Source organism: Leptinotarsa decemlineata, unplaced genomic scaffold (genome assembly GCF_025532065.1).
Source record: "Leptinotarsa decemlineata unplaced genomic scaffold, Ldec_3_MD MMD2_tig00000505_RagTag_RagTag, whole genome shotgun sequence".
Classification (NCBI taxonomy): domain Eukaryota; kingdom Metazoa; phylum Arthropoda; class Insecta; order Coleoptera; family Chrysomelidae; genus Leptinotarsa; species Leptinotarsa decemlineata.
The window spans coordinates 19,143,543-19,167,603 of record NW_027412549.1 but is presented as its reverse complement, the minus strand read 5'-3'; the positions used below and the strand labels follow the sequence as shown (position 1 = coordinate 19,167,603).

General features: G+C 33.7%; 1 protein-coding gene and 1 long non-coding RNA gene across 2 annotated transcripts in view; one reads left to right on the top strand and one right to left on the bottom strand.

Annotated features, from left to right (window-relative positions):
* Window positions 1-4,469, top strand: part of LOC111510909 (glucose dehydrogenase [FAD, quinone]) — a 46,667-nt gene extending 42,198 nt beyond the window's left edge. The window contains exon 9 of the mRNA XM_074174204.1: window positions 3,367-4,469. Within this exon, the coding sequence (XP_074030305.1) occupies window positions 3,367-3,653 (287 nt within the window). The 3' untranslated portion in view covers window positions 3,654-4,469. The remainder of the gene's footprint in view (window positions 1-3,366) is intronic.
* LOC141481868 (uncharacterized) overlaps window positions 1-24,061 on the bottom strand; it is a 146,485-nt gene that overhangs the window by 85,786 nt on the left and 36,638 nt on the right. The gene's annotated exons all lie outside the window — the stretch shown is intronic.

The window sequence follows — 24,061 nt, the reverse complement described above, 5'->3', positions numbered from 1 at the left end:
CTAACAATATTTTTTTCATTGATGAATACTGCCGGCATAAACTCGCAGGTTCTCCATAGAGAAAATAATGCTGGCAAAATAGTGAAAAAAAGTGAATTCCTGATTCAACTAGGAATGGAATTGATAAATGAGTATCAACAGATAAGAGCGCAAAACGAGAGGACCCCTCGAGAAATACGGACTGCCAGCTGCAAGATCAGAGGCGAAACTGTGGAACCTCCATCCAAAAGACTCAAACAAAATGGCCAAGGAAGGTGTCAAGATTGCCCTCGTGCCCGTGATTGAAAGACAAAATACATTTGTATCAAATGCAATAAATTCAAATGTCTGGACCATGCAGAAATGTATTGCAAATCTTGCGTAGAAATGGAGAATGTTGATGACCTGATTTTCTATAATATTTTTTTTTATGATGTTTATTATCTGTTCAAACTAGCAATTTGATATTTATTTATTCGTTTTACGTGCAAAAAACTTATTCGAGTAAATCTGTATTTTTTTCCGAAGAAAGAACCCTTTGTTCTGGTAAAGACGGAATATAACGATTTATTGCTCGTTTCGGTAAATCAAAAATTATTTTATTGCAAAAAGATATATTACAGAATAGATTTCTCATAACAACTATGTTGAAATGCAAAAAATGTTAATTTTAATAGAAAAATCATACACCCCACGTGTCGACAAATGTTACAAAAGTCCACATGTCGAACGCAGGGTTAATGAACGCACTGTTCCAGGTTGGTTTGCGAAATTCCATTCCGGAGATTTTAGCCTCGAAGATAAGCCCCGAAGCTGCCGACCTACAGAACTCCGGTGGAGACTGACTCATCACAAATGGTGCGTGGAACGGCAAAAGTACTGGGCGTCAGTTCCCATGCGGGTTTTGATGATTTGAAATGTATTGGAAATGTCAAAAAGCTCAAAAAGTGGTACCCCACAATTTCAACGATCTACAAAAATTATCACGTTTTGAGGTCTGTTCTTGCGTAACCAAAACGATCCTTCTTTGAATCGGATCGCCACGTCCGATGAAAAGTGGATCCTTCAAAACGGGACAGTGGTTGGACACCGTATGGATACTGCATGGTGGTCAGTGGCTGGTGTAATTCTATCTGTGAAAGATCCTATCTTTTTTCGATGAGGATTTACCCCCTTGAATGTTTCACACTTATTTAGTTACACCCTGTACGATTCACATTCTGATGTGAGAGGTTTTTATATTTTCATCAGCAGGACCATCATAAATCAACTGGAAATGATTATCTTTAGAAACTCAGTATCTTGTGGATGTGTTCAATATTGTGGTCATTGAACAGAAAATGTGTAAGTGCTATTTTGGACAGTCGTCTTCACATCTTGGTTGTATCTCTCTACAGTGAGCGCATAAAGATATTCTAGCTAGCGATAGAGTTTTATGATGAAATGATTAAAAAAGGAAATTCAAAGATATATATGAAAATATCCAACATTGTTATGAAAATTTCAAAATAGATTAATTATGGGAAGAAACGTTGACAACACTTGAAAAAATATCGAGAGAACTGCTTTTACAAATTCGTCCAAAAAAGGTGCGCCTGTGTGTTGGAGAAGCTGGTAGACATTTCGAACACCATCTCTGAAGAAATATATTTCATTGTTTGTTCTTTATCATTATCATTATTATTGTTGAAGTTTCATTTATTAATATTGAATATAGTGGAATTTGTTATCAGTTTAGTTGAAATTATGATGTGAAAAGCTTCATCATTTGACAGCTACTATTGAACAATTTCTTTTATCGCCGCGTCGTCCAAAGCCCAGTTGTTCAAAGTGTGCGTTTCAAAGTCTACAATAGGCCTTTTCATCACAATTTTTTTGTGCGCATGCGTCAGTATCAGCCATCTTTTTCGTTCTGTTTTTTGTAAATAACTATGTTAAAGATCCCGCAACTCATGTTTTAAGAATTAAAATATAAATTGAAGTTTATTAATTGTAAAAAAAAAAAGTGAAAAAAAAGTAGTAAGTCAAAATGATCGGAAAAATATTGTTATACCCCATTATAATTATGTTATCTGTACGAAAAGCAACAAAAATATGTTGTAATGGAGTATGTAAAAATGATACACGATACAAATCTTTCAAAACCAATACATACTATACTATCTTATAAATTTTCCAAAGCCTCGTCTTGAATGTCGCAAAAAAATCAAATCATCAAGCAAATTACATATTAAAGCATGTACAAAATATGCAAAATGTGAATTATGGGTGAAAAAATGTGGCAGGAGTGACCGAGGCTTTAAATCTATTGATGATGTTACCAAGGATACTTATATTTGCTCAGTACATTTCATTGGAGAAAGTGGTCCAACTGAACAAAACCCTGATCATTTAAGCTATCAGAAATTCCAACATACGTACATTATTCCTTATTGCATTTTTGACTGTGAATTTCATAAATTTCGTATATATTATGTTGTATTAAATATTTCCCTCTAATAAAAATTTATTAAACATATTTAATTCAGTATTTACATATTTCACTAATTAATAATGCCCTCAAAATATTAATGGCTTGATTTATTTATTAGTTCCATAAGTAATACTCTTGTCAACTGAAATATATTTTCAGTTACATCAAATAAATTGACATTATTAATAAGAATAAAACTGTAAATACTATTTTTTATATAGTCAACAACTGCTGATATGTACCTAACCTTTCAATCAGCTCACTTTTTTTCCTTTTTGCGGACGCCCATGACGTTTTAACCACCTATTTAATTGTTTACAATTATGAGCCTCAACTGCATTATAAACAAGTGAAGCACCATCAATGTTTTTTTCCAATAATTTATTTGTTTGTAGAGCCATTGTTGATTAAAACAGTACGAATGTTTTGAATTACCACCATTTCAATATGACGGCTACCCTTGCGCTAGTCTACATAAAAAACCAAATAAAAGCTCTTTATTTTGAAGATGATTCTAGCATCAAGTGTGCTAGCTACATTTTTGGAAAGGTTGAAATATGCAGAAATATAGAAGGTGTGTCATTAAAAAATAGCTATCGAAAAAATAGTTATCACACCATTGTTGGGAGAGATTAATAATTCGAGATTTGATTTCGAAATATGCATTTCCTTGTACATGCAGTTTTTGTTGACATTTTTTGGTATTTTTTTCCACTTTTCAAAAATAATCTATCCTTCATACATTAGTGAATAAAATAACGAAAAGGATTTGTCTGTTTGGCTTTCGAAATATATAAATTTCGCACTAGATCATAATACATTTGGGAATTAGTCAACAAAATAAATACTTTTGTTACTGTAAAAACAGATTAGAACGACTAATGAGTTATATTCGCAAATTCTTCTTTCCTCAGGTTGCAGACAATTCGCCTTCGACACTGACGAATACTGGGAATGCTCCATCCGACATTTTACTTTCACCATCTACCATCCAACATCCACCTGCAAAATGGGACCGGCATCTGATCCAGACGCTGTTGTGGACGCAAGACTCCGAGTATACGGAATAGGAAATTTGAGAGTGGTGGATGCTTCCATAATGCCAACGATAGTCAGTGGCAATACCAACGCCCCAACCATCATGATTGGGGAGAAAGCATCGGATATGATTAAGGAAGATTGGGGGGTCAGTGTTAGGTAGCGTTGATTTCGTCAACCACTGAAGAGCGGAAACTAGTCAACATGTGTATAGTTAGATATAGGTAGTTTCTAGGCTGAAGTTCAAATGAACACCAACACGAAAAGACAGTTATTCGAAGACACTTCCAGTTAAAAAAAGACCCATCATCGCTACATTGGGTTTCCCAGTGAGCTGTTTACGGTATTTTAGAAAAGGAAATTTATCATCACAGCATTAAAACAATACTATAATCATTGAAAAATTATTGAATCAACAGAAAGGATAACTCATTTCATGAAGTTATATATATGCATATACTATTATACATACTCATAATATGTAAAAAAAACTAATTAATACACTTTATTGTATGATTTTCACTATGAAGGGATTTACAAAAACCGCGACACGTGTTTCGCTATACAATAGCTTCCTCAAGCGAAACACGTGTCGCGCTTTTTGTAAAATCCTTCATAGTGAAAATCATACAATAAAGTGTATTAATTAGTTTTTCAATATGGATTTTCATCAAGTATTGGCCAGGTCTATTCAACTACTCATTATATGTGTCAAATTTCAGATTTAATGTCATAGACTATTTTTTTTTCAAATAATCGACGTTCTTCCAAATCTACTTGGTAAGAGTATTTTAAGTTATACCTCATTATTTTTCAAATTGCCATATCATTCACGATAAGAAATATTTCATTGAAAAATTAGTTTTTAAGGATGCCTCACGGTTTGTGAATTGGAAAAACCTGTTTTTCACTTTACAAAAAAATACCAGTGTATTACATTATGTATTTTTTCAATGTAAATAAAACACACTAATCGAAATTCAGTTTATCTTTACCCTTCAAAGGAGATAACGGAACGTACCCATACTAGGTGACCTATTTTTTTAGATTTTTGGACCCCTCCCTCGCCTTCGGTGACCACTCGTAGTGTATGTCTCAAGACCCCTCTCCCCCCTTTAGTTTTCACGTAGTAATTTATAATCATAAATTTCAATCACTTCCTAGGCGAAAAGTGAAAAAAAATAAGTTGGCTCATACTTGTCTTTAATTGCGTAAGATTACATACATACTTAAATTACTAGTGAAATATATATTTTATGAAAAATAACAACACTGAACTACAAACTGTCTGGTTTGACAAACAGTGTCTGTTTTCAATCAGCTGACGTCGACGTCTTGGCATGTGTGCGTCAGCGCCACCAACTGTGAGTTCAAAAAGCGATAAACACAGCGTGCTTTATTCGAATATAGGTCGAAAATACGAGATTTCTCTCAGTAAAGTCTACTACGTGACAAAACCCTGAGTCACCCCCCGCTCCTGTGACTGACCGTAGGATTTTAAGGAATCCGCTCCCCCCCCCTAAACGAGTCACGTAGTATGGGTACGTTTCCTACGGTGCATTACGAGTACTTCAGAGCTAACCTAAAAAGAGATGGTGGAATAACAATTCTCTCGAGTTTAACAAAAACTTCAACATTTATCAATTTTCATATGATTTTTTTCATTTATTGGGAAAGGAAGGTTTTAGCTTTCTACTTCTCTATCTATATACAACAAATGTGGGAAGCATCTTTCAAAGAATCGATTTAAAAAAAATATCTAAAGGAACAATTCGTTCAGGCCAGTCTCAAATTACCTACACTGAGACTTGCGTGAACAAATTTTTCTTCTAGATAAATTAATTCACAGTCAGTCTTCAAGTATGCCTACTCAATTTGTGAAATTTTCTTTCTTAAACGAGGAACTGGGCAAATTTCGGATATGAGGTGGCAGATGGGGTGATAACAAACTTGTTGTTTGTCGTTCGTTTCAGCCTAGTTCGAGGAATGCTACTCTGAAAGAATTCGATTTTCAATTATGGAAAGTCATCGACTTTATGTTGATGATAGACACTACCTTGCACTGACGAGTGGCCAAACAGTCCGAAACCGGTCTGCAAGTGCGTTCCAATGATTGAAAATCGATTGCTGCAGTTATATCGCCAACAACATATGCTGGAATAACTTCAGTGGAGAATCCTGCACTGACTTCTGTCAGATATAATCCAACGCCCTTCGTGGTATTAGCATGGGTAGTGGTTGTTTTCTTGTAGGTCTCAGTCCATTAACCTACAGTGAAGGTAATTTGAAACTGGCCTGAACGAATTTTTCTTTTAGATAATTTGATTCACAGTATGCTCAAGTATGCCAGTCAATTTGTGAAAATTCAAAAAAAAAAGTAACTAGGTAAACAAAGATGTGTAACACCTGGGCTGAAAAGTCCTGGGCCTGAGCAAGGAAACACGTTCTATTGTTCAAAATTGGCTTTATTTATCAACGTAATCTCCATCAAGAGCCACACAATCGTTCCAGCGTCGCTTTGACATTTCAATACCACTTTTGTAAAACGATTTATCTTTTAGCCTCAGAATAGGCCTCAGTTTGAGCAATAACCTCTTCATTCGAGCAAAATTTCTTACCGGTGAGCATTTTTTTGAGGTCTGCTAACAGCCAGTAGTCGCTGGGAGCCAAATCTGGCGAATATGGTACTTGCGGGAGCAATTCGAAGCCCATTTCATGTAGTTTTGCCATCGTTTCTATTGATTTGTGACACTGTAAATTGTCTTGATGCAGAAGCACTATCTTTTTTTTCAAATGAGGTCATTTTTTCGCAATTTCGGCCTTCAAACGCTCCAATAACGATATATAATATTCAGTGTGGATGGTATTTCCCTTCCCAAAGTAGTCGATGAATATTACACCACGCACATGCCAAAATACCGAGGCCATAACCTCCAAAGCCGATTGCTGTGATTTCGTTCGTTTTGGCCGAGGTTCACCAGTTGCTCTCCATGGATCCATTGTTTTGAAAATAACAAAATTAGTGTCACTCGTAGCCCAATAACTCACAAACTAATGAGAAGACTTTTCAGCCCATATAGAAAATCATGCAGAGAAGTAACTTTGAGGGACAAACTGATAAAAAGCCAAGTCTGAACAACTACTTTCATATGAACACTGAATTATATAAAATAAATGCTTTTATATGAACACTGAATTGAAAAAAACCCTTGTCTCTACTCTACTCAACTTGAATTCTAATCATTCGTTATGGAATTGAATCAGATATCATTCACAGGAAGGCTACACAATATAGTAATTTAAAAAGGTAACATTATAAGAAAAAACATTCAATTCATTTATAAAATAGCTTTCTCAAACGACGTTCACGCTTTAGAAAGCTATTGTATAGCGAAACACGTGTCGCGGTTTTTGTAAAATCCTTTATAGTGAAAAACATACAATAAACTGTATTAATGGGTTTCAATATAGATTTTCATCAAGTATCCGCCAGTTCTATTCAATTTTCAATAAATAGAATAGAATAGAATATATTTATGGAAATAATTAACCCTAATACACAATATTATATAAAACATATTACTAACATTATAGAAATAGAAAATAATTATGAAAAACTTGAAATGTAGATATAGTTCAAAATTGAAAATGAAGATTTTTAGTTTTAAAAATAACGACATATGCTTTTAAAATTACATTGCCATATAAGTGCAGCTTCAATACAATGATAAATAGAAGAAAACAACATACAACATACATAAGAAGTAGATATAATTCAGAATTGAAAAAAAAATTCTAGTTTGAAAAATAACGACATATGCTATTAAAAATACATTGCCATATAAGTGCAGCTCCAATACAATGATGAATAGAAAAAAACAACATACAACATACATAAGATGTAGATATAGTTCAAAATTGAAAATAAAAAAATAATACCGACATATGCTATTAAAAATACATTGTCATATAGGTACAGCTTCAATATACTGACAAATGGAAAAAAAAACATACAAATACTATATTTATTAATATCATCTCACCAAGAATACCAAGTATTATTCTATTTAGCATTATAGATGCATTTCAATAACTGTTTTTAAAAATCCTTAATGATGGACTAGATTTAATGACATTTAGTAATTTATTGTATGTATCAAAACCTTTGAAAAATAAAGAATTCATGGCACTTCTTCTATTTGTTCTGCATAAATGCAAATTAGTATGATTTCTTATGGCATATTTGTGCACTTCTAAATTTAGACTAACAAATTCAGAAAAATATGAAGGTGATCAGTTATTCAGAATTTTATATATAAATGTCATAGGTAATAAAACCGTAAAAAAACTGGTTGCCACCGCAAATTGATTATAAATACTGATAACGTTGAGTAGTGCATATCAGCAAAGGTCAATTAGGAAAGGAATACTGCAATCAAGTTCCACGGGGAGCTTCGGACTGTTGCTCTTAACATTTTTGAGTCTTTTGGCATCTGGCGTTTCGACTTATACGTTAAGGCTTATCTTGGTTTACTCTCGGATACCTGTGTAGTAAAATCTGGGGTTTCTCAGCTATCCAAACTGTTTCCAATCCGTTTCTATTATACCAGTGCATATCTTCGCTGACAGCAAAGGTTTTTCAATCTTACTGAAGATCTGAAAAAAAGTTTGTCTGGGAGTGAGAGAAACCGAGTGTAATTTACTTCTACGACACCAGGCTACAGTTTTCTTTAAGCAGGTGGATGTCACGGAACATCATGGAATACACAAATCCGATAACTGCGTCGATCAATTTATAGGGTGCCAAATTAGATACCAATATCATTTCTCATTCAAATTAGTTAGTTTGACCATTTCTTGACAAATTTAATTCGTTTTGAGAAGTTTTCTCCATTTGGGAGTTAGAGTAGTAAAAACCCATCAATGCTAAAAATGAATTGAGTAACTTATTCAAGTAATACTTCATTGTGAAATTTTCAATGAACAGCAGCCGCCACTGGCCAAAACTTGAACGAATTTTCGCCTCACCCACCAAACTCCCGAGACCAAGCACTTCGATAACTTTACCACCGGTGAATTCTGATCCACAACAATGCTCATTCGAACATTTCACACAAATCCCCGCCCGAAAATAAAACGAATTGAGGGTCGAATTTTTGCCTCACCCACCAAACTCCCCAGACCTCTTGCCAACCGACTAACATCTTCTCAAGCACTTCGATGATTGTCTCAGCAGTAAATCCTGCTCTACAACAACGCCCATCCGGAAGCTTCACAAATCCCCATTCGGAATTTCAAGCACTTCGACAACTTTCTCACCGGTAAAACCTTCATCAATCAGGACTAGGCAAAAACGGCCTTCGTCGATTTCATCGAGTCATGAGCACACAATTTTTATGCTGACGGAGTTAATCGACTAGTGTTACGTTGGCAAAAGTGCACTCGATTTCGATTGAATTGAATGAATATTCACTGAGATATTACAGTCGACTCATAAAAACGGGCAAACCTTTTGAAACAACCTAATATACTAGAGTATAACATAGAGAGGTTGAAAAATCCCAAATGGAAAGTCATCTTCCAATCAGTTATTTTTTTTTCATAAATATAATTATTGCCTATTGAAATTGAATCAATGAATAAAGAAACTCTTAGTTGAAAGGATGTCACAGTGATCACCTTCTCCAAAATTAACCACAAAACAGACCTAATGACCATAGGAATCTTTATAGTACTTTCTAATCATGAATCTGAGATAAATCGCATTTCAAAGTCTCATTCATTAACAAGTGTATGAACGCAAAAATATAACGCAACAACTTACGTTCCGACAATTTCACATTGTTCCGAAACTGGTATTGTGCAACTTTAACCTTCAAACATAATTTTGTAGGCTGACAATTGTATAATTAAAGTAAAAGCGAAGACGTGCCCACATATCGCTTTCAAGAAACCTGTGTTTTCATGAACCTTTTTCTGAACAAAACTGATAGTGGAATTGACAGAATATTGAATTGGAAAGCAAGTTTGTGGAATTTGTTCCGTATCACGACTTTTGTAAACAACATTTGTAAACGATGTCTCATCATCTCGTAAACGGTTTAAGATGTATCGAAGCTGATTTCTGGATTTGTTGGCCGTGGTCTGTAGGTTTTCATACCTGACATTTCGTATACTATTGCGGTAGATATCATTAAAGGTGTTGACGCAATGGACGAAAAACTAGGGTTGTCCTTATAGCGAAAACTACATTCAACCTCTCCGGATTTGTAACATTGGTAGTGAGCGTGGTTCCGTTTCTATAACTCGAATTTAATGATCCTTTCTTATGAGATTAATTCACTGCAAGTAGCCAGACGTCATTATTATTGAAGTCCTCTCATTTTTAATTGAAATTATCCCCATGTTTTTGGCTCTGAATTTTACCAAGCACCTGGTGCATTCTGATAATGTGAGAACCTAGTTGAGTGCATGTTCTACTACTGCTGACTTGTCAGTATGTTTCAGGCAACAAGTCAGCAGTACCTACATTTGAATTTCAATGTAGACCGATCCATCAAGCTGAATATTTGAATATTGAACATATTTTGATGAAATTTGGTATAACAGCATTTGAGAGGTGATATTTAATTTTCCTAAAAAAACCGCTAATACGATTTTTTGTATTTCAACCTACAGAAATATTTGCAACAGACCTTAGTTTTTGTAGAAAGAAAATGATATTTGGTCCAAAAGTCCAGTTTTTTGAGATCTAGAATTCAAAGTAAAATTCTTCAAAATCGGAAAAAAAGCAAATTTTTAAGTAGATGTTCCGCTTTCAAATGGGCCACACTGTATATATAAAATATCCATTTTTATAAATCTTGTTCACAGATAATGGGATATTGAAGCCTCAAAACGAGTAAATAGAAGATTCGAATGATTATATATGGTCTCACTCTGCCTACTTCCCAGATCTCGTCGCTGGTCTCTGCAAGGATCTCAAACTGCCTACTCTCAAGCGTTGACAGTCGACGTTTGGGAGTAAGAGTGCAAATTTCATTTATGGACGAAGCAAGTTTTTCACGAGATAAACTTTCACAATGATCATTTTTGGGCCGACGAAAATCCCCACGTTATCAGAGAAAGTAATTTTCAGCAACAATTTTTGCTGAACGTTCGGGTAGGAAAGATTGTTAACTACCAAATTTGACCATTTTTTCTACCAACAAGATTAGTAGGTGGATCCTACACAGACTTTATGCGAAATCATTTACCTATTTTACTAGAAGAAGCGCCAGCTCATTTTAGTGTTCTTGCTCGTCAGCATCTCGATATCACCTACCTTATTCGCTGGATTGGATGTGCAGGACCTCAAAATTGGCCAGCTCGCAGTCCTGATATGAATTCTCTAGATTTCTATTTATAGGGTTATCTGAAGACTCTTGTTTATTGAACTCATATACTAGAAGTGAATAACTTGAGGAATCGAATAACTGACAATTGCCATGTCACGATGAATACTCCGGGTATTTTGAACGTGTCAGACAATTAATGATGAATCTATTGCAGTCGTGTATTTTATCAGAAGGCACCACCTAACGGATCACTCTCTGAAGTTTCGTACCGTAGTTGGGAAACATCCAGTATATGAAAAAATTAGTTCGTGCTGCGGCCCCAGTTACATAAATCACCCCCAACGATCAAATACAACAAAAATGTATAGTATTTCCAATACCAATTGGAACAGCACAGAGAAGGAATCCCCGCCTCGACATAGGCGTCGGCATATTATTTTTCAGTGGTAGTTTTTCAGTTACTTATTCTTACAATCATAGCAATTGATCACCCCATGAAAAAGTTATCTCAATTGAATTTTTCCACCATGGGTAATTATGGAAAACTTCGAAATTTAAGGGTAGATTTCCGAGTCGACAACTCTAAAATACAATGAAAACACAAATAATCACACCGAATTCTCGTCGAACATATATTTACAAAATAGTAGAGGCCAACAAAATTGCTATAAAAAGCAAAATTCTCCTTTGGTATATTCGGATGAGGTGAAATCATCATCGGGTTGAATAACGATCAGATTTATGGAACTTATTTGTTCTCTTCTTTTATAACGTGGGCCACACAGTTCTTCCACACATCACTATTACCTACTTCATTCACCACTCACCTTATACCACTCACCTTATATTGTCAAGCACCACAGCATTCAAAGTCGGTGACTGATTACATTTCTGCAAGCTTTCTTTCATTGTGGCCCAAACCACTTCAATTGGATTGAAGGCAATTGGAGGCAAACGTAAGAGAATATGATCACGTGTTTCACACATCGAATCAATAACATACTTTTTTTTGAAACTACGTTCTTTTATAGTCGCCAGTGATACCTTTTTCGTTGGAATCTTTTCGGGTATTTCCATGTCATGATTTCGCATGAAATCAACAATATCTGCTTTTTTTGTGTAATTGTTTGGTATTGTAGTCAATAACCAAGAATAATACGAAGCGTTATCCATAACAATAACTGAGTTTGGAGGAATATTTGGGAGAAGCTGCTCACTGAACCAGGTTTCGAATAAAGCCGCAGTCATATCTTCGTGGTAAGCAGCAGACGAATCTTTTATATTTTTGGCCGACAGAAGCATTAGGTACGAAACCACTTTCATTCCAGGCATGCAAATTTATAACACGTTTTTCCCTTGAAGAAGGTGTGTTCAAAGCACAATACTTGGTTTCGTCTACCCAGCCATATTTGACAACATCATGGGTGTCAAACCAAGTTTCGTCGAGGAAGATTATATGTCTGCTGGATTCTCGGTAGCTTTTCATTCGCCTCAAATATTCTTGTCGGAGTTGAACAATGCGTGTCGATTCCATTACGTTCAATTTTTTATATTTGAAACCACAAGACAATGAGACATCTCGTAGAGTTTCTAAAGATTTGTAATTGTAATCGGGATAGTCGAGTAATTTATACCAAAGTATTTCCAAGGTTGGTACTTAATTTTTTTGATATGTCCCAAAATCCGCTTTTTAATCTATTGTTGACAAATTAATTTGCAGGTAGTGGTTCCACTAGTTAATTACCGAAAAATCAATTAGGATAATCATCATTTAACAAACAAAGTCCACATCGGACCAAAAAACTTCAGGTATATAAACAGCTAACCCTTGTATTTACATTCAGTATCAATTTGCTTCTCCTGAAGATGCTAACTTGTTAGCGAAACGCGCGTCGAGTGCAAAAATATCAGTTTGGTGTTAGGGTAATTGATCTCTAGAAAAAGTTTTCAAAAATCGGTTTGCAAAACCACTCACTACCTCACCTAACCCCACGAACACACGGCACTGATAAAGAAATATTGTGAAACGGACAAAAAATTAGTATTCAGCCAGTCCAGCTAGCCGAGCCTTTATTCCTGAACTATATTTGATAGCACGTTTACTATCTCGCCGACTAGGGACTACAGGTAAGAAATGTTTATGACTGTACCAGGGACGCTTTGAACATAAAAGCACTGGTAGTATATACATTTCCCATTTGCCGGGCAGTGATTATGAACACCCCTCGTAATGCTCTTATCTTTATTGCCGTTCCAATTGGGAATGGCTAGTCTATACCGAGTTGTTACTATTATTCCGAATTGACCAAGAAGAAATTGCCGAAAGGAAAGCAATGAATGAAAGTAGTGTGCTATCAATGATATGTATCGCAGACAATGACAACCCTTCACATTGTACCGCTGATTGCTGAAAAGAGGAAACAATAAATTATCCAAGCATTTATGTACATGCAAACTATTCATACTGACGGAAATACATTCGGACTACTTTTACGAGTATAATTTATTTTCTGTTCGGTAGTGACTCATTTGTTTTCATAAAGGAAAGTTCATAGACAGAAACATCAGACTAAATTGACATAATACGGCCACTCTCATTTCACGAAATATCCAGCTCAAGAATACCTACAGAACCAGATCATCTGAACTTACTGGGGGGTAAAATATGTTTCTTGACTTTTTACACTTCAGTTTACCAAAAGATTCAGGATAATTTTTTGATTTCTTGTCATGTTTCGAAATTATTGACTGTCGTTCGTTTTGAGTTGAACGTTGATAAACTTCCTAAAAATGAACGACAATCAACAACCTCAAAAAGATCAATATAATTGAAACCGGCCGCGGAAGTCGTATTCAAAAGAATGATGGTATAATATGTCTTCTTTTCGTATATCAAAGGTTTCCACTACTACATTCTTAGTCTCATATTCAGGGACGACTTAACCTCTCCGAACCATCTAGAAAACATCATCTTCAACAGAAAAAAATTTCTCAAAAAATATATTTGATCTACAATAATGCTCCCACCAAATTACCGCTTTCATTTTTATTTTTCACCAAAGTATAAAAACCATTATATTTTTTTTCTTTTAATTACGAATTTGAATTTTATCATAAGATTAAAACATGAACATGAAACATCGACTTTTTTATTTCCAAATTGGAGTGTTAACTACATTTACACCAAGCGCCAAACGTGATGGCGAGCTATCGCTCAGATATAGACTCTCCCAACTGAATTACTATTGGATTACGTCCAGTGTCGTACCTATAATTAGTTTTCAATTAAGGTGGCGAATGGAATATGATTTCTTTGGATTTTTTTTAACATTTTATTTGGTATTATAGATATAATAGGGGAGCCCAAGCAGGGATTTCGGGATTTACTAAAGCGCGGCAGATTAATATACAGGGAGATACCTTGTACCCGTTTAAGTACCTCCACCAAATATGAGCCCCATATGTAAGGCCGCCTGTGAGGGATAAAGGATCAGATTAGTAAAAAAAAATTTATCATCAGAAATTCTTGAGCGTGTCAGATTAAGGTAGGGTGAGTTAATTACCTGCTAAAAAGTGTATATTCCAGTAATCTGACAATTTGAGAGAGACGAAAAGAAAGGGGAGGGCAGCAAAGTTGTAAAAAAATAACATTCTCGAGCGTAATCAATTTTTTTTTATTTTGACGGAAATAATTCAAAGATAACAAAAAATATATAATCTGACGATTTCCACAAGCCGAAATAACAAAAATTCGTCGATAAAGTTTAATGCGTGTAGCTGTGTGTTACCTATATTTCCCTCTCCGAGTTTCTATTCCTCTATTCTCTATTCACTTTTTCTCTATCTATTACTCTCTCACTCCGTCCCCTCTCTGAATTCTGTTGCCATGACACCATCACAGCTGATCACAGAGACTCGTTCGTGATGAAGATGATCAATTAATCAATTAATTAATGGATGCAGCCGTTACTACGTAGTAGGAAATTATAATGAAGAAAAGAGAAATTAAATTATCTATGTTTTTTACCATTTTCATTTGTAACTAACGTTACTGCAGTTTCGTTCTATAAGGACATTTTCAAACTTATACAGTATATAAGGACATTTTCAAACTTATACAATATATATGTACATTTTCAAACTTATACAATATATAAGTTTGAAAATGTCCTTATACAAATAAAAGTGGTGAAAAACATTGAAAGTTTCATTTCTCTTTTCTTCATTAAATAATCAATTGATTATAAAAAAAAATTTTTGAGCATTTTTTAAAAATAATTTTCTTATAAATACAAGTATTCTACTTGTTCGTCATTTTAAGAAACCCTTTAGATAATCGTCAGATTATGAGACAGCACCTCTAAATCATAAAGATGAACCATATATATCTTAATCTGACGCGCTTAAGTATTTCAAAATGGCGCATTTTTTTGCACATTATAATAATGGCCGCGAGTTTGAGTCAGATCGAAATCATCAGATTATTGAATGAGAGCTTTTTTTGTTGCACTCAACACCCCCTTAGACAATCTGACGCGCTCGATTAATTTTTTTTTCTTTTCACTTTTAACCCTTACGTACAACCACCCGCATCATGCAAACGATCAGATTAATATACGTACGTTATTAAAAATACGTAGGACATTTATGCTATCAATATCTGACGCGCTCGAGTATGTCCATGCAACAGTATTTTTTTACATATTCAAAAATCTATAGCCGCTTCCCCCACCGATGAAAAAGTATATATAATATAACATTTTTTTCTTCTTTTCATCCAAGTTTTGCAACCTAATATGTCTCAATGACGCTCGAGTAAATCCCTATTTTGCATCGTGGGCTACCCTGATAATAGTAGTACAGTTCATCAAAATACTATATTATGATACACTTATCCAAAAATAAACTCCTGTTAGGCGATGCCATTTTTTCAGAAACAACTCAAATTATTCAGACAATATCAAACGCCAACAGCATTCGAGGACAAGTAATGGTACGCCTCTGTACAGAACATTTGTATGTCTTGCAAGAGCTGTAGTAATAGTAGTAGTAGTAAGATTTATTTTTGACAAATTCAAATTTTGTATAAGAATAGTCATGCTTATCCTAGATAATAAAAAATACAAAAAAATATAATAATACAAAAAAAAAAGAAAATACAAAATTACATTGTATGTACAAATAACAACTCCACATACACAACTTTGATACACTAACTCATGCACAAAAGCAATAACTGTTGAAGTATTCATCGGAGTATTCATGGAGTATTCAGCTAGTGAGTGAAAGAACTTTTCTAATAAAATATTATCCAGGTTTTTTAAATTTAACTGTGTTGACTGATTTGTCTTTCATATCACAGGGAAGTTTATTAAATAGTTTCAGGCCTAGGTGTGAAGGAACAAATGGGCTCATAGTTATCATTTATTTGCTTATTTTTTTTGAGTGTATATCTCTAATTTTCATGAAAGTATTCTTCTTATTGAATATGTACAAACATGATTCCAAGATAAGTAGACATGGCAGGATGAGAACAAACACTTAAGTCTTTGAAAATTGGTCTGCATGATACATTTTTTTTCTTTCCAGCAAATATTCTAATCAGCATCTTCTGTACCAAGAATATATCATTGAATATTGTTGAGTTGCCTCACAAACACATACCATAGTAGAAGCTGCTAAGCTGTGATACAACATTGATATTTGAGGACTTTTTTGAACTTGTCTTAGAGTTATAAACATATATCGAAGAGAAATGATTTTGCTTATGATGCTTTGACAGTGACTCCTCCATCTATAATCATTGAAAATGAGTTTGTGTGCCACCTGTGCTGTACTGTGTGTGCTGTACAAGGTTGAAATGATTTCTACAACGATTCAAAATGAGTATGTATCTCCTTTCAACTTTTGTTTCATCAAAACCTCTTAAAATTGACTTATTTTTCATGATTACTAAAAGAACATCTATTAGCATCGGTGAAATTGTGTCCATGAAAATATCAGCTAAGGGCCTCACGGGGTTTTCTATTATTACACCTTCGCTACAAAAGTGAAAAATGTCATTGAATTCAAAATTATTTTGAGTTAACAAATTTTCAGTGTACAGTGAATATATATATATATATATATATATATATATATATATATATACATAGATATAAATTATTATCGAGTGTGTATGATATACATCAAAAGGGGGAAATTCGTGGACAGAACACTCAAGAAATATGGAGGCAAACCGCGGACACGTGTTTCTGGCTATTGGCCTCATCAGCGCGGTGCAGCCAATTGCAAAGATGTACAACAACTGGTTACCAAAAATGAAAAAACATCACACATGCACTGTGTCACCAACAGGAGCTAACCGCACATTTGTGGTTTCAATTAGAAGACCCAGCATTCCCAGGCATCATCCGCACATTTGTGGTTTCAATTAGAAGACCCAGCATTCCCAGGCATCATCTAACATCACCACGTAGGTGGTGCCTGGGAATGCTGGGTCTTCTAATTGAAACCACAAATGTGCGGTTAGCTCCTGTTGGTGACACCGTGCATGTGTGATGTTTTTTCATTTGTGGTAACCAGTTGTTGTACATCTTTGCAATTGGCTGCACCGCGCTGATGAGGCCAATAGCCAGAAACACGTGTATATATATATATATATATATATATATATATATATATATATATATATATATATATATATATATATATATATATATATATATATATATATATATATATATATATATATATATATATATATATATATATATATATATCAGTTGACAGAATACTACTTTGAAGTGATTGCTCTGATTATTGGAGTATTTGGTTCAACATGATACCGACTTACCGCTCTACGGCAGAAATCTCACAACGGAAAAATAAAAAAGGGTGTCATTCATGGCTCACTGTCATCTCGTACTCAATGATCACTCACTTGACGATGTATATTAGGAGTGATCATTGGTTATTGATGATAAATTTTTTGTTAAAAAAATATCAATGATAATGAATCCGTCTGATTATTGAGTTTTACAGAAACATTATTGATATATTGAGTTACATTACTACAAATTTCGCAGGAAACTCTAATTATCAGGATGATGAGATACAGTCCAGATAACTCGTTGATAATGTGAAATTCTAGGTATAGGTTAAATGATTTTTAGAATCAGTTGAGTAGTTTTCGGGTTTATACATTACATTTTTTTGTCTTTATGATATAAGGTCACACAAACAAACAATAATACATCTTTATAATATTAGTTTGAACTAGATTAGTTTAGCTTTTTGGTCATAGATATTCTGTATCTTTTTTTTTTCCTGATTGACTCCGCCGTTACTTGATGAAAATCCAGAGTAACTTAAAAAACTACACCGGAATCGATTTGATCCTTCAAACTTTTAGTACAGGATCCCGCCGCAAAATCACTACGTTCATAGCGTAGTTAATCAAACTCAAATTTCTACATAAATTTATGAAGTGGCCGCCAATATTTTTATTTGAAAAACAAGCTACTAAAATACAATCGTCTTCGGGTCATCACCTGAAGACGATTGTGGATACTAACAATCGAAACGTCATGAATTAGCTTGGCTTGGAATATCTTAACTTTTTAATTTTTATTGTTTTTATATTTTTTTCAATTTGTTTGATTTTTACTTGTATTTCACTTCACTATATTTCATTTCAGGTTTTTTGCTTGATATAATTATTTTTCAGCTAGTCATTTTTATTATTCTTCTTTAATTTTTTTTCAATTTTCCTTTTTAGTTATTTCGGGTATTTAAAATCATTTTATATAATATCAGACGATGGAAGTCCGAACTAATGAAATTCAAAGTATTTCTCAACAAATTGAGTTGATAATAATTTTTTTACATTAACTTTTTGAATGATTTTGAAGGTTTTGTTGCCTCTTTCTCTTATGAGAATATGAACCGACATAACAAATAACTTTGTTATTGAGAATTATATAACATAAAATCGTCAGGCTACTTTCTTACCGATTATTATTTCATTAACTATTTCACTATAAGCATACCTTCATGCAAAACACTTCACTTATTATCTAATACTTTCTCCAATCTTGCCTAAGAGAAGTGGATAAATATACTGGCGGTGTTCCTTAATCCGATTAAAAGAAAACTACTGCATCAAACTTTAAAAGGTTAAACGTTTCAACGGTTTCATGACTGAAATTGAGAAGATAATCGAATAATATTTACTAAAATTGGTGAAATCAAAACAAAATTATTGTATTAATGTATAGAGACATTGTTTAACGTAATTGAAATTGGTATCGTGTTCTAGAAATTTTAATTAAAATAAATGCAATACAGACAAGAACCACAGGAATAAAAAAAATTGAAAACAAGACGAAACTTCCTACTTTGACAACGAGGCACGTATTTGAAAAAAATACCCGTTGAACAACCAAATTAAAACAAGAGATCGATTTACTGATGCACATGCCGGTTGAAGTCAGAAATCCAAGAAATGCATCATCAGATACAGATATAAGGTGGATTTGTCGATACTCCTAGTTTCTAATTTTTGTCATATATAGTCCGGTCAAATTAGACCAAAAAATAAGAGTAAAGATACCTAATTTCCCACCAAGCTAAAAATCAGTAAGATTGTTTGAAATATGATTAAGAATAACATTTGAAAGTTCACGATCTTTTCCCTGTGTGGAAAAATTTTTATTCAAGGTGAAAGGTCAAAAAAATGAGTTTTTCGCGATTTTCAGCAGAACGGTAAGTTTTATCATATAATACTTCAGACAAATTGTAGATTATAAAATTATCTACAGAAAATATATCGATACTTATTCTCCTATGAACCACCGTTTTTGAGATATAACGATTCAAAAAGTTGTAAAAGTTGTAATCGTCATGAGCACGCCACATATATACATCTCTGTAGTTGTAAAGTATGTTAAAATATTTTTTTATCGGTCATTATAACTTACATTTTCAATATAAAATATACAAAAGTTACAGAAATAGAGCAATTCAATTTGACAAATACAACTATTGTTGTTGGTGAAGATGTAGACTTACTCGTATTACTTACTGCTCGAACTCCAACTGAAAAAACTAGCAAGAAACACTAGCAAGAAACACTTGCTACATGAATAGCAATTCTTGGAGTTCTTGTTGAATACTCTTCGTGAACAAAACAATAGCAAAATCAATACTCCTGACCGCTCTGGACTGAATAATTCCTTACAGTCCATTCCGTCTTGTGTTTGTAAATCTTTTGCTAGAAAAATCCTCACTTGTTTACTTTGTAGTAAATGTTCAAGAGGTAGCGAAAACTTATATGAATTTCTGGAACTTCATCTTGCGTTTCCTAATATGAATAACCAGTCCGTGCAAAGGTTATTGTTAAATCATCTGAAAATGAAATTTTTAACAGGTGATGATCGACTGTATTGCCAAACATGCGCCAAACTGACTGACTGTTATAAAGAAACAAGTATATCTGAGGCACCAGTCAATCTAATAATAACACTGATGATCTTCAAACAAGATTCAACCTCTGACGGAAGCAAGAAACTCTTTCGAAGGTTCGAAATAGATGAACATTTTAATCTAGCAGACCACTATTATAATATACCTGCAGGTATTTTCACTGTGGTTCTAGCGTTGAATTTGGTTATTATTACGCCTTGGTCAAAGACGAAACGGACTGGTTTAAGTTTGACGGCAGTCGTGTCACTAAGTGTTATGGCGATGCAGTAAATTTAATGGAGCCTCTGGAGACACCCTACATTTTGTTTTCTGAGAGAGAGAGAGGACATTGGCAGATCAAGTAATTCAGATGATGTGGTGCTGCAGGTTTTTTGGGTTTTCCTGCAGCTGAAAAAGCAAATGCGCCACTGGAATCAATGAAGTTGCACCGGAGCGCCAATTAATTTTTATTGTTGTTTTTATTTTTATCGTTGTTCTATAATCACAGAATTGAATACAAAATTCAATTCAATGTGCTGAATTTTTTGAAAACAGTAATTCAACTCGACAAGAAATTATCACTAACGGCATTCGCTTTCTTCTTTCTATCTACGGAGCTCCTAAAAAACTGTCTGCTTAGATAAGTACAGATATGCATGTTTTGTTAAAAATACCAAAAGTAAAAAACAAGTACAATTACCTTGTGTTCCTCCAATCTCAGTTGCTGCTCATCAACATCTTTCTCGGGTATATTAGCAAGTTCAAGTGTGGCTTGGTTGTCAGCTAGACCCTACAGACTGGGGATGGAAGTTGATCAACAATTTATTGGAACCAGTCCAAACTTCCACCTGCGCCGAAAAAAATTCTGAACACAATTTTTTGCAAGTGCAAAACCACTAAATGTGGTTGCAAAAAAGCCGCACTGTTTTGTTGTCTGGCATGTACACATTGTCAAGGACGGTAGTGCTCTAATATTGAATCACAAACAGTGGAGGATCCGTTTGATTCCATCCAATGCATCGCTATTAACGCAGTTTAGATGTACTCAGGATTAAGATGAAGATGAACAAGAACAAGAAGAAGAAGAACAAGACGAACAACATCAAGAAGAAGAATTTGGAAGTTACGACTAGGACGATTAAATTTCACTCCTTGTTTTTAACTTGCTTTTATCTTTTCAGTCTTGCTAATATCCATCATTTTGCAATAGTTTCAAATTAAACAGGATCACAACTGACCCGTGGAATAGGCCCACGTTAAAAAAACTCGCTAAGTACACTACCTCATAGGTGGCGTGGAAAAATGTGCATATTATGACGATTACAACTTTTAACACTTTTTGAATGGTTTTATCTAAAAAACGATGGCTCGTAGGAAAAAAGTATCGATATATTTTTTGTAGATAGTTTTATGATAACATTTTTGTTTGAAGTATTTTTATGATAGAACTTACCGTTTTGTTGAAAATCGCGAAAAACTCATTTTTTTGACCTTTGACATTGAATAAAATTTTTTCCATACAGGGAAAAGATGAGGAACTTTCAAATTTTAATTTTATTCATATTTTGAACAATCTTATTGATTTTCAGCTTGGTGGGAATTTAGGTAGCTTCGAATGTCTAAATTGACCGGACTAATATGTGATAATAGAAGATATTTAAATTGTGTTAACGGGAGGAAAAGGCACGTTCATTAAAAACGGTTACCTTTTCATAACTGAATTGAAATTTTCTGTTTTTCACTTGTAACTAACATTACTGCAATTTCGTTCTATAAGAACTTTTTCAAACTTTATTAAATTTATATTTAGTATTAGTATTGCATCCGTGAGGAGCCCAGGCGATCGCAAGTGTACAATGAACGCAATTTTTCAATAACATAATTCTTTGGCATGAACATAGTGTGGATATATTCCTAATAGAATGAACCAATACCAGAACTCCTTGATTTTATATCTACCATTTCTTAAAAAATCTTTAAAATCATTTTGATTGAGCTGTCGCCTCTTTACGAACGACAATCCTCAGAAGGCACAGCTTGCAAGCTGAAGATTAACGATGTCTCATCTTTTTAGGTGCGGTTCCTAATACTCTGGCTGTTTCAATGTAACAATGAAGAATAGAAATGATCTGTAACCCATCTTTGATGTCATAAAATACAAATATAAACATTTTGGAAACATGAGTTGGAATAGTTATTAGGTATTTCATAATCAGCATTTATGATTGTTTATATTTTATCTTGTGATCCTCAGATTCACTTACTGTTATTTGAATGATGTTCCTGATGATTAACAAAACCGCATATTCTGCTGTTCAGAAATACTAATTGGATTCATGAGATAACACTACGTGAAATCGTTTACACCACAAAAATTTGTGAACATTATAATATATTAGTGAACTGAATTGATTATATGTTGAAAGGAATGTTCTCCATGTCATTCCACAAAATTTGATAACTAATTAGGTAGGTGAGATAAAAAATAGTTTTAGTATTTTTGTGAACTTAGGTATAATGTCATCAATGAATTTATATGTTATGGATTATAGTCCGACGCCGTGTCTGTCACTTTGAACGTGATAAACTCAAAAAGTACAGAAGGAATTTTATATAGTTTTCACAATTCAATGGTTGATTCAGGAGAAAGGTTTCCCTGTATTTAAGAAACACTTTATTGTGAGATTTTCACTACACAGTTCACAAAACCGCAACTTGTGTTTCGGTTCACAGTAGCTTCTTCAGGCGTGTCTATACTATAGTTCGTTCAGTAATGTCTGAGAGTAAAAGATTTTGAAGAATGCAAGCATGTCGCTACATCAAAGAAAGAAACATAGTCGTCTCAAGCAAATAGCACTGCAATTCACCCACAAAATCAATAAGATATGTCTACCCTCTATATTCCTTGAGGACGCCTCTAACGAGCCGCCATTAAAATAGGGATATGCGACAAAGAACGCGAAAACAGTGATCAAGAATGCGAAAATACCGCCAAAAGAACCTCTCTATGTTTTCTCTGATATTACGTTTAAGATAATATTAACAGGCGACGGACTGGGGGTATTAATATACATTATATATTAATATTATAATTATTATAATTATAATTAATATAAATTATTATAAATTATTATAAATTTTTCTCTATGATGAGAAGATAATTAAAATATGGTAAAAACTAATATTTTATTTTGGGAAAGACAATTTATATTTAAAATAGTTTTTTATTATTTAGAATTGTTACCTTCTACAGATTTATAAAATACTCAGAATATTAAATTTACAAATGAATACAAATGTAGAAAGGGCAAAAAGTTACTGCATTTGATAAATTAGCTTTTTGGAAAAAAAATCAAATTTGTCATCCACTTGAATTTGAAAAATTTTGCATACTAAAAGAAATATGTATCATCTGGTAACGTTTCAAAGACTCTGTCCATTTTCTTTATCCAATTATCCAACCTATTTAAATCAAAACATTATAATTTGTAGTTATGATTCGCCTTTCGATGTAAACAAATTTGATATTATTATTATTGACATTGATAATATCAAATTGATCGTCGGTATGATAATGAAGACGGATACAGTATTCGAAACATCACCAGATAAGTATACAAATAGAATAGATTTCCGCGGTTAGAAATTTGAACATCTGATTTCGAGTTCATCCGCGTTCAAAATTTTGCGTTGTTCAACGTTTCGGCTTCGACTTTGACATTTTCAGGAAGTGAAAAAGTGTGGCTGCACTGAGAGATACACTTTATAT